General features: G+C 32.8%; 1 protein-coding gene across 1 annotated transcript; it reads right to left on the minus strand.

Moving 5' to 3' along the window:
* Positions 1-670: 670 nt before the first annotated feature.
* Positions 671-19,204, minus strand: LOC109049779 (MYB binding protein (P160) 1a). The gene is made up of 27 exons (XM_042752470.1): positions 18,954-19,204; positions 17,535-17,630; positions 17,379-17,462; positions 17,192-17,266; positions 16,921-17,028; positions 15,558-15,748; positions 14,988-15,155; positions 13,773-13,890; positions 13,222-13,511; positions 12,273-12,383; positions 12,073-12,198; positions 11,670-11,864; positions 10,495-10,603; positions 8,441-8,528; positions 8,068-8,231; positions 7,280-7,402; positions 7,032-7,163; positions 6,759-6,936; positions 5,416-5,569; positions 4,556-4,690; positions 4,319-4,400; positions 4,105-4,236; positions 2,959-3,027; positions 2,715-2,828; positions 1,783-1,881; positions 1,576-1,700; positions 671-1,168 (listed from the first exon to the last, which is right to left on the minus strand). Exons 1-27 carry the CDS (start codon positions 19,146-19,148, stop codon positions 823-825), a joined length of 3,807 nt encoding a protein of 1,268 aa, XP_042608404.1. The 5' UTR covers positions 19,149-19,204; the 3' UTR covers positions 671-822.
* Between the last annotated feature and the right edge of the window lie 93 nt (positions 19,205-19,297).

Consider the following 19,297-nt stretch of genomic DNA (forward strand, 5'->3'; position numbering starts at 1 on the left):
GATGTTTGACACGATAATGCATGTTAAAACTGATAAAATGGAACAAAATTATTTCCATAATGCTGTGGAAAGGGCTCAAGATAATGTGATTTCTTGGGCGTCACAATTTTAATGAATGTTGATAAATTCATTTTTAATGCAAAATCGCGTGGTAACAAAGATGCACATACAATTTTGGATACAGCTAAACGTAACATCGGTCGTCAGAATGATTTGTTATTAAAATTTGTATTTTTTTTATTCAACTGTATTGATGATACTGTTAAGGTTATGAAGAACAAGGCCATTTTAAGAGGGAGTCAAATGCAAATACCTGATATTTAAAACTACTTTTCATGTTAAAGAAGTTTAATGCTTCATGCGTCATGGGAAACAAAAGATAGTTTCTATCTGCACATTCACACATTTAAAGCAGCTTGGAGACTCAAATCTTCTTTAATTTGGGTTCACGCTTCAGTGTTTTTGGTTCTGCTGGTCTTATTTTACATCGATTCGTTTCAGTGGGCAAACTGTTGACATAGCCTTTCTCTTCTCAGCACTCGTTCTTTATTCACTAAAGTGTTATTTTTATAGCTTTACAATATTTTTATAGTAACTGGAACGAGCCTCATCAAGTAAAGTTCAATGACTTGCGCTGTACTTCGCACAGTAAAAACACTGCAACAACATATTAAGAATCAAACGCTTTTTAGTATTTCTTCTATTGCTTTAAAAAAAAAAAACAATATCATGCAAGTAATCACAAACAGGCAAATAATACAGATATTGCTCTCTTCACATTTGCTGATTTCTGTGAACACAACAGGTGATCATATTGTCCAATTATTTCCCATCAGCTTCCTGCTGTCCTCCTTTCTTTTTCTTCTTCTGTTGTTGCTGCTGTGTTTTGGCTTTTTTAGTGGCCGGCTGATTTCGTGTCCCTTCTTCTTCTCCTCCCTGCTGTTTCCTCTTCTTGTTTTTCTTCTTCTTCTTCTTTCCCTCCTCTCCTGACGCTCCTCCAGCCGTTTCTGTGGAGGCTGGCGTCTCTTTTCCCTCCAGCACCGTAGGCTTCTTACGGTTCTTGCGTTTCTTCGTCTCAGGAAGGAACCCCTTCTTCTTCTTCTTCCTTGTGGTTTCTTCTGTCTGCTCTGCCTCTACAACTTTCTTCACCTTTTCCATCTTTGGCTTTCTGAAATACAGCAAAGGAAGAGAGACATTGAAGGCAGGTTCACAGCAAACACATGATGAGTTTCACATAATAAAACATACAATTGATCATAATTGGAAATGTTTCTTGAGCAGCAAATCAGCATATCTGAATGATTTCTGAAGGATCATGTGACACTGAAGACTGGAGTAATGATGCTGAAAATTCAGCTTTGCATCACAGAAATAAATTACAATTTAAAATATATTCAAATAGAAAACAGTTATTTCAAACTGCAATAATATTTCACAGTTTTACTGTATTTTAGATCAAATAAATACAGCCTTGGTGAGCATGAGAGACTTCTTTCCAAACTTTTGAATGGTAGTTAAACATTTACATACACATTTAAAATTATAATCAAAACAGATTTGAGTAACGTGACTCACAGAACGCCAAATAACTTCATGACGCTCCAGTATGTGTCCTCCAGCTGTCCTGGTTTCTGCAGGCTTCCTTCAGCGTTCATGGACTTGAGGACTTTCTGAAGGAGCTCCAGATTAACCTGCAGCTTCTGCTCAGAAACAAAGTGGGGTTTAAACACTCACACTTGAGAATACCTTGTAAAAGATTTCATATAAACAATTATTCATTACCTGACTGTGAACGACTCTGACAAGATGCTGACAGAGCTCTAGTGCCTTGACCATCTTCTCACGAACCGTTTTATTCTTACACTGTACATCTTCAAAACTCTGGAAGAAAGGGATGTTTAAGTATATATATTATATAGATATTGTGTGTGTATATCAATATATATAGAGAGAGAGCTTATATGTGACCCCTGGACAACAAAATTGACACAATATTTGGCCGAGATACAACTATTTGGAAATCTGGAATCTGAGGGTTGCAAAAAAAAATAAAAATATTGAGAAAATCTCCTTTAAATCTGTCCAAATGAAGTTCTTAGCCATGCAAATTACTACTAATCAAAAATTAAGTTTTGATATATTTACAGTAGGAAATTTACAAAATATCTTCATGGAACATGATCTTTACTTAATATCCTAATGATCTTTGGCATTAAAAAAAAATCTATAATTTTGACCCTTACAATGTATTTTTGGCTATTGCTACAAATATACCCCAGCGACTTAAGTTTTGTGCTCCAGGATCACATATTATATGCATTATATTGATATTGTTTACATGAATGTAAAAGGGGATATATATTATGATATTATATCTATATTTGTATATTATTTTACTTTGATATTTTAAATACAGAATACCATCAAACTGGCAAGATACTAGTGTAAACATAATTCCGAAGGATATTTGAAGGCTACAATTATTGTTTAAATAAGTACCTTATTTTGCATTACTAAAAAAAAAAAAAAAAAAAAAAATTTTTTTAAAATAACTATCAATATTAGTAATATTTGCAAATGATTTTCACTGGAATTAGTGCCAACTACTGAAATTGTGGTCTTCCTGTTGAAATGAGATGTTCCAAAACTTAGCATTTTGAGACAATCGAACTAAGAAAGTGTGGTTTCAATGATTTTAATCATGAAAAGTCTACCTTGGCAAGTTGGTCCACAACTTTCTGATGCAGCTCAGTACTCTGGGCATCAGACATCAGGTTTTTTACATCTTTAGACTGCAGGGCCCTGAGCACCACGGCACATGCCTGACCCTGAAACAACCGGATAAAAAACACACACATAAGACAGTACATTATAATTCAATTATCCAGTCACCGATCATCCAAAACATCCATGAGCTGCTCCAATACACTATAATATAGACGGATCAGCTCGGTTTACCTGCTGATGTTCCCTCACTCCAGCAGTGATGCTCTCCACAGCCGTGTCCAACAGGTTCACACACAACACCTTCAAACACATCACAAATGGACCGATTATGACCCATTAACAGCTTTCAGGAAGTGGAGACTACAGCTTTTACATTTTCAAGAAAATCTGAGTGGTGTTTTCCTGTAAAAGACTCATCGCTGCAACACTAGGACACTGATTTGTGGTTTAATCACCATTACTAATGCTTTGACCAACTGCCTAACCAAATATGAGTAATAGTAAAAGTGAAGTTGGGTTTATCAAACCTCACTACTTACAAGCTGTCTGTCTTATATAGGGATGAACGAATAATCAAATGAAATAAAGTCATGATATGGCTTATTGTGATTTTTAAATCGTAAAAGCTATTACATATTTTATTATTATATTATTATTAAATACTAGTTCTGTCAAACGATTAATCGCATCAAAAATAAAAGTTTTTGTTTACATAATATATGTGTGTGTGCTGTGTTTATTTATTATGTATATATAAATACAGACATATACAGTATATATTTTGAAATAAAAACCTGTATTTATATGTATGTATTTATATTTATATTATAAATTTAGTACATAAACATAACACATTTCTCTTAAATATATACATGCATGTGTGTGTATTAAAATATACATAATAAATATACACAGTACACACACATATATTACGTAAACAAAAACATTTATTTTGGATGCAACTAATCGCGATTAATCATTTGACAGCACTATTAAATACTATTAAATATTTTATTTTACAGTGAAATGCTACTATTGCATTAGTACTATTACTATTTTTTTACATTTTATTTAATGATAATCATAATAATACATTATTATTATTATTAAATATTTTATTTTACAGTGAAACGCTACTATTATATTAGTACTATTCCTATTTTGTTAAAAAATAATAATAATAATAATAATAATTATTATTATTATTATTTTACAAGATAGAAAGAAAGATTTTTTAACCAAAGTGTGCAGCCCTACAAACAAGCGCCACAAACCTGGAGCTCTTTAAATGAAAATTCGATTTCCCCCAAATCATTCAACTCAATATCTTTAAACATACTTCTGATATTATTCACTACTGAAGCTTTTTAGACTCACAGGGAATCTGCTGAAGAGGTCGATGAACATGGCTCCCGTGAGAGGGCTTTTCCTCTTCGTCATGAAAGATGTCAACGCGTTCCTGAAGCAAGTCGTGACCCTCTCAACATCTACTTTACCCATAAGCCTCAGCTGCGATCAACACACAAAGTTATTTTATCAACCTTAGTACTTGGAAATGATAAAACGGTGTCAATTTGAGATGGTAGTTTACCTCTGACGGTGTTGACGGTGCGTTTGCTGAGTCCCGTTCGCTCACAACGCCTCGTAACACCTTCAGCAAATAGAGAGCAGCACTACAAAACAACAACAACGTGATTTAAAGACACAGACACACCATAAACAGATACACAATGAACACAAATGAGAGTATGCACAGTATACTACAAGAAGACATTTTTGTCTTTTTTCTTGCAACATCAGATTAATCAGTAATCCCAGAAGTCCTCACCTGAAGTAGTATAGAGACACAGACGAGTCTGTCAGTTTCTGGGCTCGACCAATCAGACGCTCAAGCATGTCATGAAGCTCCGCCTCTCGTCCGTTGATTTCCCTGCAGTAATACTTTCCACGACAGAGTCGATTCCTGTCGATCAGAGACCGAGCGACAAACTATAAGAATTATACGCAATTAAATCAACACAACTATCTTTCTTCATAAAGAAAACGTTGTATCAGCAGAATGTTTTCTGTGAGCTTTCACTAAAGGAATCAAATCTCACTATTCTATTCTAACTAAAAATGTTAAGTATTAAAAAAATTTTCAGTAGTTTTCTAGGGAAAAAAAATTCCTAGACATCAGTAGTTCTGATATCAGTCATAAAAAAAATTGCCATTAAACAAATATACTGTCTTTATGTTGTTTCTACATTAATTTGAAGATGGAATGTGAAATTACTGCAATATAAAAGTATATTTAAATTTTTTTAATGTTAGGTTGGAAAAAATGTGTGATTAATTAGTTAATTTTTTAATCGATTGACAGCACTAGTTTTCAGTTTTCATTCAATAATAAATATTTTATGAAAAACTAAAAAAAGTAAGTTTTAGTACTAAAAGAAACTATATAGCTATATACAAATATTAAAAGAAATAAAATGGACAATATTACTTTTACCAAAATTACTAAAATTTAAATAAAAACTATAAAATTCTATTATAAAAAAACGCTTATTCCCCAATTGTAAGTCACTTTGGATAAAAGCGTCTGCAAAATGCCTAAATGTACACGTAAATAAAATAAAACCTACTTATTATTATTTATTAAATACTATAAAAGTATTTAAATAACACTAAAATAGCACTGCTCACCTGAAGATGTCTGCGGCCTTGCGCAGGAAGTCCTGTTCCTGTTGGCTGGTTTCAGAGCTCATCCCGTTCTCGATCACGCTGAGCAGCGGTTCTACCATCCCAAGAACCAGAGCGCTGCTCCCCTGTTTGCTCAACAACAACACCACCACCACCACCACCACAAAAAAACACAACAAACCAAATAAATCAGACCCCCATACAAGAGAAAAAAACGTGCATATTTTGACTACACATTTTTTCGACATCGACTAATCAATAATCAGTCTTAAGGAACCCCTGAATAATTCGGCTGGTTTAAGATACACCTGACATGTTTACAGAATATGTAAATGTTGGGTTTTTTGAATACGAATAAACTGCTCAAAAAATGCTCAAAATCTTTGCTAGATGCAACACAACTGCCAAAGTCATCCGTTTGACTGTATATGGTTGTACTAGTAATAATATAAAATATTATTGCAAGTAATATAGATAAAATAAATATAAAAAAACTATATATATATATTATATATATATATATATATATATATATATATATATATATATATATATATATATATATATGAAGAGTTCATTTGCAAAAAAAGATAACTTTTTTTACACTGGAAGTTCTACTTGATTTGATGCTTCACCGTCTTAAAAATCTTTTGTACATTTTTTTAACCTAGTCAAAATAACCCAAGTGCATACAATGCAACACCTACTTAATTCTATGCTTCACAATTCAATTAATTTGTTCTATATGAGACCCTGGAGCACAAAAGCAGTCTTAAGTCTCTGGGGTATATTTGTAGCAATAGCCAAAAATACATTGTATGGGTCAAAATTATTGATTTTTCTTTAATGCCAAAAATCATTAGGATATTAAGTAAAGATCATGTTCCATGAACCCTGATTGCACGTCTGATGGCAGATGGAGTATTCTGATGACGACTTTCATACCTTTTATGGACCCTGACACTGATATTTGGTAAATTTCCTACTGTAAATATATCAAAACTTAATTTTTGATTAGTAATATGCATTGCTAAGAACTTCATTTTGGACAGCTTCAAAGGGGATTTTCTCAGTATTATTTTTTTTGCACCCTCAGATTCCAGATTTTCAAATAGTTGTATCTCAGCCAAATATTGTCCTATCCTAAAAAACAATACATCAATGGAACACTTATTTATTTAGCTTTCAGATGATGTGTAAATATCAATTTTGAAAAATTGACACTCAAGACTGGTTTTGTGGTCCAGGGTCACATATGAGAAGAACTACTGTTTAACTTACATAAAACTTTGTAATAATTAGATAATAATAGATTAAAAAAAAAGATAAAACATATATTCAAAGACATACTTTAATCTTGAAGTCCCGCACGAGGACCTTTTCCTTGCGGAGTCTGTCCTTCTCATCTTTCTTGGCTTGGATCTTTTTCTTCTGCTCCAGAAAGAGAGCAGAAAGGCTTCCGTCCAGCTTCATCATGGCCGCATCATCCAGTTCCTCTTCATCACTGCCATCCTCTTCAGTGGCCTACACAAAACAACAGAACACCTGCTACTATTGATTCACTCTTTGAGTTCACACAGAACTGTTTATGCAGTGAAAATTCATTTATTCGTTCATACCAGAGCATTCTGACCCTGCAGAACCTTCATCAAATCCAAGCGGAAGTTCTGATCCACCTCTTCTCCTTCCTCCATGGCTTCATCCTCATCATCATCATCATCATCAGAGGAAGAGTCAGAACCATCTTCATCCTGATGAAATGAAAAAGAGAGAAGGGAAACATTTTAAATGTACAAAATTAGATGCAAAATGCAAAATTAGATATGCAAAATTTGATGGCATAAATACTCATGATGGACAGTCTCACCTCCACATCATCATCCTCTTCTTCATCTCGCTCTTCCTCCTCTTTATGTATTTTCTTTTTCTCCTTCTTCTCATCAGTCACCATAACACCACTTTCATCCTCATCCTTGTTGGGATCTAGAACCTAAAAATCAATCAAAACAAGACCCTACTTACTTTCTTAAACTATCTGTGTGTTATACTGCACAAATAACATGCACATTAAAAATGTGCATTATTTAAAAAAATAAAAAAACATCTTCATTGCATTAACAAAATGTCAAAAAATCTCTCTTTTAATCACTTCCAAGTGGAGGGGGAAAATGTAGAATTTCCCAGTAATATCACCAATCAGCCTAACACCCATTATTCAATCAAATCCTCATGAAATAAAGCCCACCCTAAATGATTCTCTCCAGAATATACAGTTTCATTCAAAAATACATCACATTATGGAAGCTAAATGCATTGTGGGTAAAACTGGACATGTACAATTACGTCTGTTTATAACAAATATGAAGCAGCAGCTTAATCGGTAACTTAAAAACCAAAAATAGCTAAAAAAAAATATAAATATTACAAAAAAAAAATAAAACATATGAAAACAAACAAAACCAAAAAAAATATAAATGAATGCTAAAAAGAAATGCGACTTTACTAAAACAAACTAATAAAATAAATATAAATGAATGCTAAAAAGAAATGCGACTTTACTAAAACAAACTAAAATTTAAATAAAAATAGAAGCTAATTCAACATATTAATATCGTAACAGGAAGTAAACAACACTAAAATAGCACAGTCTCTTACGTCGAGGATGGAGCTGAGAGCTTCTTGGGTGAGGTGAGGACAGATCCGGCTAAACACAGCTTTACACACACCACGAGTGAGTCGACTGGGCTGAGACAGGAGCGACAGCAGGATCTCAACAACCACCTCCACCCAGTGCGGCTCCTCCTCAGAGCTCTTGCCATCTGCAACACACACACACACACCATTAGGTCTAGTCAATTCAACTTTTTTGTATAGCGCTGTATACAATACTGACAGTGTCAAACAGAAAAATAGTTTGTCAATAATACAAGAAATGAGTGCATAATCAGGCAAGAATAATGGACTACATCAAAAACAGAAGTCAAGAAAACATAAAATCCATTAATTTCACTGAACCGCTCCAACTTACTCGCTTTCTTCTTCTTCGATTTCTTAGCCTGAGCTTTCTCCATGCAGGTCCGCAAATCATTCAACAGCTCCAAACTTTCTTCTGGAGCCTGGAGCGAGAAAAACATTCAGGTCAAGATTACAAAATAAAGGCAGTAAAACAGACTTCAGCACATTCTGAAATTATTTCATCAATTTTATTTTGAATAGCATATACTGTATAATAGTTTTCTTGTACTTAAAGGGATACTCCACCCTAAAATGAATTTTGTCATTAATCACTTACCCCCATGTCGTTCCAAACCCGTAAAAGCGCCGTTCGTCTTCGGAACACAATTTAAGATATTTTGGATGAAAACTGGGAGGCCTGTGACTGTCCCGTAGACTGGCAAGTAAATAGCAGTGTCAAGGTCCATAAAATGTATGAAAGTCGTCGTCCACACCACAAGGATGCGCTGTTTTATTTCAAATCGAAGCTAAATACACGTAGAAACAGTGCATCCTTGTGGCGCGGATGATATAAAAGAGCATACACAGCATACGGTGATATGGAGAGACACAGAGGAGACCATTGACAAATGAATTATTGAATAAAGTAATTTTTTTTTTTTTTTTGCTTACAAAAATTGTTCCCGTCGCTTCATATAACCCAGATTGCACATCTGATGGCAGATGTAGTATTCTGACGACGACTTTCATACCTATCCTGGACCTTGACACTGTTATTTACTTGGCAGTCTATGGAACAGTCTCAAGCCTCCAGGTTTTCATCCGAAATATCTTCAATTGTGTTTCGAAGATGAACGGAGCTTTTACGGGTTTAATGACAATTTTCATTTTGGGGTGGAGTATCCCTTTAATTTCCAACAACCATTTTCAAATAGCAAAAATGAACAGGCATTAAAACAAAGACCTTCTCATGCACAACAAGGGTAAAATATAGAAAAAATATAAAATAAATGCACAAACAAATAAAACAGTGGCTGCAAAAATTATTCAAATATTTTTACCTTTATTTGTATAGGGTTTTATAAAATACTGGTTGTGTCAAAGCAGCACAAACAGACAAAAAAATAATAATACTTAATAATACTAATAATAAATACTGTATATTATTCCATTAGATTTGTTTGAACTTTATATTCTTAAAAAAAAATATGTTTAAATGCCTGATAATCTACATTTGTTTAATTTATGCATTTGATTGATGCTTTTATCCAAAGCAACTTACATTGCTTTCAAGGGACACATTTTATCAGTTCATGCAAACCCCAGGAATCAAACCCATAATCTTGGCATTTCTAGCACCATGCTACACGTTAAGAGCTACACAAATGCTTCACTAATAATCGTGATGAAGAGACAATTCATTTTATTTCTGCTTTTTGACAAAATAATTAAAAAAATCATTAGACTACATAAAAATATTGTGAATGTTTTAATACAGCATTTGAGCACAGATGCAGAAAGTCGCTTTGCTATTTTGTTATCTATACACTTACTAATCATACAGCTACAGGTGTACCTGCGCAATACCCTGTCCTCATATTTATATATTATATATTTATATATTATATACTTTTTGCACATTTGGTATATATAACTGTTAACATTTGCACTGTCTACTGCACACCTGTTTACATCGCACTGTTTACATTTTCTGTATCATTGTTTGCATTTTGTTGAATGTACATTCTTTGTATGTATGTGTGCACCTCAGAGAGCAACAAAAATTAGTTGTACAGCTGTACAATGACAATAAAAAACTATAAAACCAAACGTTAAAATTCTATTCTATTCTATCTAATGCAGGGTTTCCCAAACTGGGGTTCATAAGTTGATGGAAAGCTAACAGTTAAATTAAAATAAATCATTTTAAAATAAAGAATATTATTTTAAATCCAAACGTTATACTTACTACAAAAGATAATATAAAAAAAACAACAAAAAACTTTGGGGTATGCAGTTAAATTATTGAAACATTAACTTAAAATCTCAGGAGGTTCAGTTGACATAAAAGTTTGGGAATCTTTGATTTAATGTTACAGACATTTATCAAGCCTTGAAGAAGCAAACCTTGAATATCTGAATCCCAACGAGAAGGAAGAGGTGCTGGAACGCCGAGTGTTCGGGTGAAGAAGACTTCCTTGCTTTTTTCCTCAAGGCCTCCACTGATCCCAGCATACTAAACACACAACACAAAATCACCAAAGGCATTTCAGCTCCAGGCCATCTACCTCACTTTATCTGTTTATAGGGATGTAACGATTCACTCAACTCAAGATTTGATTCACAATTCGATTCACAATTTTTTTTTTTTTTTTTACAAAATGAGATTTAAGACAAATTAGAAATTAAATGTGTCCTTTATTATTGCTTGGACAAAATGCTGCATGTTTCTTTGTGAAAATGAAATATAACACTACAATAATATACTAATATAGCTCTTTTGTTGGTTTTGATTGCTTCTGTTGTCCTCATTTGTAAGTCGCTTTGGATAAAAGCGTCTGCTAAATAACAAAAATTAAATATAATGTAAATATAAATAACAAAAGTAAATTGAAATTTTAAAACAAGCACCAAATCAAATAAACAAGTAACACAAATAAAATAAATCTCTTCATATAAACAAACTAAGGCTTTGTCTGTGCTCTTTCCATTTAAAATTAGAGGCAACCACTGCATTTTAATCATGATTCAAACAAAGATGCTGCATACATGCAACATGAGCAGTTTTTAATCTAAATTAGATTGTATAATTTCAAAATTTGAAGCAAAAACAGAATGATCTGACCTCAGTTTTGTGAAACTATATATAAAAAATGTCTGCATGAAACAGAAACAGCAGACGAGCTGAACGAGACGCAGACTCAGTCTCTGCCAGCAGGTGGCGCTTAAAGCATTTCCTTGGTTTCCGCTGTAAACAAAGCAGCGCTGCACTTATGTACTTTAATATGCATTATACAGAGGCAAGATGAAAAAAAAATACCATCTAAACTGTTCTAAATACAGTCAGTTCCCCTCAGACATGCATTCATATAAACTCCTAACACTAAATGAATCGCGATTTGTTTAGCATCTCAACCGATTTGAATCGTCACATATTTGAATCGATTTTCAACCGGCTCGCGTTTAATCGTTACATCCCTACTTGTTTACATTTCAAAGGTCACAAAGTAGAAAACAGCCTTTTCTTGTTCTTCAATGTGTTATGACTGAGATCACGTGTCGTGTTTTGCAGGATGCGTCACCTGTCCCAGCCCTGTCTCTGCTCTGGACTGAGGGTCTGAACACTCTGGACGTGTTTGCTCTGGTCAAGCAGCATGGTGGCGTACTGGACCACACAGTAGATCCACATGCTTCCATCAGCTTTAACACCCAGAGTCCTCCTCTCCGCCTCAGCAGAATCTCCTAACACAGCCATTGTGTTCAGGCCTTGCAGAAGACTGGAGGAGATGAAGTACATACTTGATTTAACTGTGTATTTATAATTAATACCTTAATTGAACTATTTAAGTCTGTTGCATCCATTAGTATTTACATTTTATAAAAAGAAAAATGCTCTATATTAGGACTGAGTGAATTTTTTAATTAATTATGACTGATTAATTTTTTTATTTAATGTACAAAATTTTACAGAAGAGTTTTATTGACCCGTAGAAGGCTGAAGAGATGGCGGCTCGTGTTTGCTGATCGATGGGCACCGAGAGAGCCTGCGTCGTCTCAGGGATTTCTGGGGTGGGTTTCTTCACATCAAAGAAAGCGTGGAAGAAAATAAACCTACAGAAGAAAGATAAAGCATCACAATACAGGAGTCATGTAGAGACCATTAGTGAGATCTCAAGATGAGTTACCGAGCCAATTTCATGACGAGATCCTCCCGTTTCTTAATCTGATGGTTTTCCCCAATGAACGTGAGGCGCAGAATGATCCATTTACGAAACCTGGCAACGCAGCTGTCACTCCTACAGCAAGAAATAAATCAGAATAAATATGAAGCTGGCATTAATTACTAATCAAATTACAAATGTGTATTAATCTTGTTAATCTTTCATATTAATTAACTGCATCATATCATATTTATCATATATATGTTGTATTAAGTATTTTTATATATAGTAAATATATAAAAGTATTTAACAAAATATTTTCACTAAAAAATATTTATTGCATAATAGATTTGTATTATAGATTGATTTAAAAAAATACTTCATAACATTGTAATTCAAGTATTATTATTATTATTATTATTATTATTATTATTATTATTAATACTACAACTAATTATTATAATAGTACAATTACATTTAGTCGTTTTAGATTTATAATCTAATCATAAATTGGTACTATATATATATATATATATATTATATATATATATATATATAAATATATTATGTAATTAAATGCATGAAAGTACTCTATTTATTGTATATAATTAATAGATTTAAATATAAAATATAGTATATAATAAAAAATAAAATATGAATGCTATTATTCTTGTAAGTATTATTAATGCTCATACTAATAATATTTATTATTAATGTATAAGTTAATATTTAAATATTATTAATGTTATTATTTATTGTACATAATTATTATGGATTGTTTATTATATTTACATAATCATAATTTTAATATACATATTGTTTTTATTACTATTAACATGTGGTTTTACTCAAGTGAAAATCATAAGATCACTTAGACAAGATCTGCCTTGTCAGAGTATAATACTTTTTTTTTTCTTTTTCTAATTTCTATTCTTAATGATTTTTAAACAGTCAATTCTTGGACAACACTCACTCTGCTTCAGTCTCCTGGTTTCCTTTCTGTCTGCGGGTGCTGAAGTCCAGGCATTTCTCCAGCTGGGGCTTGCAGAAGGCCTCCATCAGCCACTCCACGTACTTCTGCAGCGCAGACAGACCCATGTGCTCCAGATCCTTCCAGCAGGACGGGACCACGGGGTAGCCCTGGTTAGTGAGCTGAGTGAAGCCGAGCGCCACGACGAGCTGTTTATCAGCGTCAGCGCAGCCCTGCATGAACTCACTCACGTACTTCTCCATTTCTGGAGCAAACTTGAATCGGTCTGCCAACTGAAGGTTGAGACACACGATAAACATACAGTATTATGGCACAGAGACTCTATTCAGAATGCAGTGCTAGCTCATTGCACATGTATGTACTTGCATAAATGCACTAATATGCAACACTGATGTCAAATTCTCTCACTACTTTTAATTCTAGTGGTCTTTTACTGCAGGATTAAATAGCGTTTACATTTGTGTTGAACAAACAAATTTAAACGCTAAAAACCATCACGTGAAACATACACATCACCAAATATAAAGACAGACCTGTGCGGAGAGCATGTGTTGACCGTAGTGTGTCATCACATCAGCGGACAGCACAAACTCAAGCTGAGCCACTGACAGCAGCGGCAGACATGCTCCCAATAACCGGAAACTCAAATAACTGATAAATAAAGAGAGAGAATATGTGTTTTGGTCATCATATTCTAACATGTATCGAAACAATAATTAAATTGAGATCAGTAAAAATGTACCCATGACTCCATTTTAAATCACGTGTATTTCTCTAGGCAATAAAATGAAATTAAATATCATTTTAACATTAAAAGATGTTTTCAATTATAAAATACATTAAATAAATAACTACATTGTAAATAAAATTAAACTAAATAAAATACAATAAGATTAACAATAAAATACATTTTTAATAGTAAATAAATAAAAATAAATAAAACATAAACAACAATAACAATAAAAACAATACAAAAAATACAACAAAAAATAAATAAATAAATGCAATTAAACTACATTTTAAATAACTAAATAAATAAAATCTATGCAATTTACAAAATATTAGTGCTGTCAAACGATTAATCGCATCCAACATAAAAGTACATTTTGTATGTGAACTGTGTATATTTATGATGTATATATATTAAATACACACACATACAGTATATTATATATTATATATAATATATTACATTTATATTTAAAATAAATATAAATAAAATAAATACAACAATAATATATAAAAAAAAAATAAATAAAAAATTATTTGCATTTAATATTTTTCTTAAATATACACATGCATGTGTTTGCATTTATACATAAACATAATAAATATACACAATATATTACGTAAACAAAAACAAACTATTATAAAAAAAAAATCGCGATTAATCGTTTGACAGCACTATAATATATTAAACTACTTTTTAAATAAAAGATTGCACACATGAAAAATATTATTAACATTTTGGTTATTCATTATTATGCTGCATTTGGTTGATTTGATAACCACAGTCACTAGCATCCCATATCAACACTTTCTACGAACTTAACAGTTGCATTCTAAGACACTGAAAACATTTTACCTAGTTGCACAGTAAAGAAAAAGATGTATGTCAGATATTATTATGTGCAAAATAATTTCTTATAATCAAATGCAGTGAAGTAATATCCAGGCACGCTCAGATCTGGCATGCATTAGACACTTGAACTAGCAGGTTAAGGTTTAGCTGCACATGTTAAACTCACTGTGTGGGTCCAGGCATCTCTGACAGCATGCCTTTGATAATGGCTTCATTCCAGAACATCTCGAAGTTGTCCTCTCGCAGAGACACCTGTAACAAGTCAAACGCGACCGGGGGAAGAATGTTCTCCTTCTTCACAGAACGAGCGGCCGTCTTTAAAACCTCCACCAACCTGGAAGTACACATCACAAGAATTGATAAAACAACGATGAGCATGTTTTTAACTTACCACTTATAAAACAACTTTTTCAAATGAAATCAACACAGTAAATATCCAGTTAAAATAAATAAATAAATAAATCATACTAACAAGAGCATGTTTTAACCTACCATGTGTAACACGACATTTTGCTCTTTCAAATAAAATCAACAAAATGAGCAAATATGTCAAATAATAAATAATGATTAATTATAATTAATAATTTTATAATTAGATTATTTTATAAACAATTTATTACATTATAAAAAAACATTTAAAAAACCAAATAAAAAAAATAAAAAATTAATTATATAAGTAAATAGACTTCAAATTAATTTAATCGGTTAAAATCATTTGAAAGTCCGACAAACTTACTTCGGCATGTTCTCTTTAGTAATGACTGCTGTGGTTCCCAATAGTTTCTTGAGTTTTTTGGGTTTGAGCACAGAGGGGAACTTCTGCAGGGCCACTAGGAGGAGCTCGAGCTGCTCGGGGGTGTTGAGGGCAGAGGTCAGGTCAGACTGCAGGGCGCTCAGGAGCACCTCTTCAAACACCTCCTTCGATGTCTATGACACAAAACACAATGCAAACCAAACATTCTAGAAACGAGAGACAGTAAAAGATCATCAACGCAACAGAGTTTATCTGAATCCCCAAATGGCTCCAGTCTTCAGAGTCACATGATCCTTCAGAAATCATTCTAATGTGCTGATATTAAACTGCTCAAGAAACATTTCAGATTATTATTACCAATGGTGAAAACTGATATTTTATGGAAGTATCGATACAGTATCATTCAAAGGATCCCGGGAAAAATGTTCCAACATTGACAATAATAGGAACCATTCATAAAAAAATAAAAAAATAAAATTATTGATAATAATAATTCAGCACCAAATTGAAAGAAAGGATCATGTGACACTGAAGACTGGAGTAATGATGCTGAAAATTCAGCTTTGCATCACGGGAATTATTAAAATAGAAAACAGTTATTTTAAATTGCAATAATATTTCACAATATTACTGTTTTTACCGTATTTATGGTCAAATAAATGGTGATCATAAGAGACTTCTTAAGAAAACATTAAAAAAATCTTAATTATTCTAAACTTTTAACTGATAGTGTACAATATAATACAATACATTATAATATAATATAATATTTATTATTATTAATACTATGTTAATTAATACATATGACCACGGAGCACAAAAGCAGTCTTAAGTCGCTTAAGTCTTATATTTGACGCAATAGCCAAATATACATTGTATGGGTCAAAATGATTGATTTTTCTTTTATGCCAAAAATCATTAGGATATTAAGTAAAGATCATGTTCCATGAAGATATTTTGTAAATTTCCTACTGTAAATATATTAAAACATATTTTTTGATTAGTAATATGCATTGCTAAGAACTTCATTTGGACAACTTTAAAGACGATTCTCTCAGTATTTAGAATTTTTACACACCCAAGATTCCAGATCTTCAAATAGTTGTATATCGGCCAAATATTGTCCTATCATAACAAACCATACACCAAAGGAAAGCTTATTTATTAAGTTTTCAGATGATGTATAAATCTCAATTTCAAAAAATTGACCCTTATGACTGGTTTTGTGGCCCATGGTCACATATAGATATTATTGTTATACATATTATGGCACCTCTACAAACACTTCTTTCAATGTCTATACAACAAAATATTAGGACAGAAATAATACAATAATAATAATGACCTCTGAGAGGATGTCCACCATGGTTTTTCTGGGCAGGTCTCTCAGGTGTTCTCTGTACTGGGACAGGCTCTGCAGGAGCCGCACACACTCCAACACGACCTGCGGCTCCTGACGAACGAGAGACAGTGAAAGATCATCAACACAAATGAGAGTTTATCTGAATCCCAGATTGCATCCCAAATGATATGCAAGATAATCAGTGCTTCCGAAATCTATTTCCAGTGATTTATACCCATTTAAAAGCAACAACGCAACACTACGATTCTCTGACCTTATGCAGACGTGTGGACTGAGACAGGGCCAGCACGCCGAAGAAATTCCCAAACGCTGCATTTCTGATGAATTTCTGTCAGAAGAATTGAAGCATCGCATCAAAAACCTACGAGCTCCATGATTATGACAGAATGATGATTAGGATTATAAAGAATTAAGGCCACATCAGGGTGTAAAATCCTCACCTTTTTGGCTGTCTGGAGGTTATGCTTCTCTTTGACGCTGTCTAGTGTGGATTTCAGGGAGATCTCCTCAAATACACTCAGCAGCCATACAGAGAAAAATAATTGTCATATCTAATAACTGCTATTAAAAGACTTGAAGATAAAAGTTAAAAATACCTGAGCGAGTGCAACACTGTATCCTGACCGAGCGTCATCTCTTGTGTGAGAAAGGCCATCCACGAGTCTCTTCAGTGAATACTGCAACTCATCCGGTTCATGAAAACATACAGAAACAAACATGCATTTCTGACATGAATCTGAATCCACGGACGATCGTGCAAGCTCACATCTTTCATGTATGATTCTTCATTTAAGGGCACTTTTTGACTATTGTGTTAAAGCACTGGAAACCAGTTGCTATGGTGATCTCTCTCTTTGGAAATGGCAAATTAAGGGAAAATGTGATTTCTACAATTCATAGGAAAAATACATGATAGAATAGATTATAACAATGTATTAATATATACACTGCCGTTCAAAAGTTTGGGAACAGTGAGATTATTAATGCTTTTTAATGTTATTTACTTGGCAGTCTATGGCACAATCACAGCCCTCCCGGTTTTCATCCAAAATATCTAAATTAATATCTTAATGCTTAATGCTAATTAATTAAAAGTCTCTTCTGCTCATCAAGGCTGCATTTATTTGATCAGAAATACAGAAAAAAAAAAAATAAAATAATAAATATCAATTCAAATAAAAATTTTTCTTTTTTTAATATACTTTAAAATATAATTTATTGCTATCAAAGCTTAATTTTCAGCATCATCAAAAGAAATCTTTTGTAACAATATACGTTCAAATGTTTGGGGTCTGTCATTTTTTTTTTTTTTGAAAGAAACTAATGTTTCTGTTCAGTAAGTATGTGTTAAATTTATTTTAAAAAGTTATAATAAAGACTTACATTGTTATGAAAGAATTCTATTTTAAACAAATGCTGTTACTTTTTTAACTTTATTCATCAAATAATCCTGAAAAAAAGTATCACAGTTTACAAAAATAAAAACATTGATAATAAACAAGTATATTAGAATGATTTCTAAAGGAACATGTGACACTGAAGAAATAAATAAATTATATTTTAAAGTATATTAAAATAGAAAACCAGTATTTAAAAAAAAAAAAAAAATAATAATAATAATAATAATAAAGAATAATAATATTTTACAATCTAACAGTTTTTTCTGTATTTTTGGTCAAATAAATGTAGACATGATAAGCAGAAACATATTAAAAATCTTACTGATCCCAAACTTTTAAACAGCAGTGTTTGTTCGTTAAAATGTCATTTAAAAAGGTATTAAAACTTAAAATTTGAATGTCATTCTGCATATCTGAAGAACCCATCCAGAGTAAACAGCCCAATTCAAGTCACGTGTTTACATCAACACCCAAAGCCGAATTGATCTATTATTCAGTTAATGACAGTTAATTACATCGCGTGATAAAACAGCACTGACAACAATAACAACCAGCTCCGGCAGAGAAGAATATTGATCAACAGCGATCGGCTGATATTAAAGTGATCAGACACACCTTCTCGCTCTGCTTCAAGTGTTCGATCAAATCCTCGACCGCTTTCAGGCGGATTTCTCGCTCGGGCTTCGCGATGTCCCAGAAGTAATCCAGGAACTGTCGGTTCTGTTTGAGGATGCCTTTAGCATCGGTGACTTTGGGTCTCACGGTGCTGTCCTCGATCTCTCCCATGTTTGTCTGCATCACTGCAAGCATGAGAGTGTGGCGCACACGTGGGAATCGCTTCCTGGAGTACGTCCGCTCTGTGATTTCAAAATAAAAGTCTCAACCCACAGACTGAACCGCAGAAGTCCATTTCAAATAAATTCCCGTATTAAATGAACATTAATTAATTTACTAGGGTG

Source organism: Cyprinus carpio, chromosome A5 (assembly GCF_018340385.1).
Source record: "Cyprinus carpio isolate SPL01 chromosome A5, ASM1834038v1, whole genome shotgun sequence".
NCBI lineage: Eukaryota > Metazoa > Chordata > Actinopteri > Cypriniformes > Cyprinidae > Cyprinus > Cyprinus carpio.

Bases quoted from the DNA above. Each gene is read 5' to 3' on its own strand.
- LOC109049779 (XM_042752470.1), bottom strand. From the start codon at position 19,148: ATGCTTGCAGTGATGCAGACAAACATGGGAGAGATCGAGGACAGCACC. The intron at 17,267-17,378 runs GTGAGGATTTTA...TTCTTCTGACAG, and splicing joins ACCTCCAGACAGCCAAAAAG to AAATTCATCAGAAATGCAGC. The intron at 4,401-4,555 runs GTGAGGACTTCT...GTTGTTTTGTAG, and splicing joins GTGTCTCTATACTACTTCAG to TGCTGCTCTCTATTTGCTGA.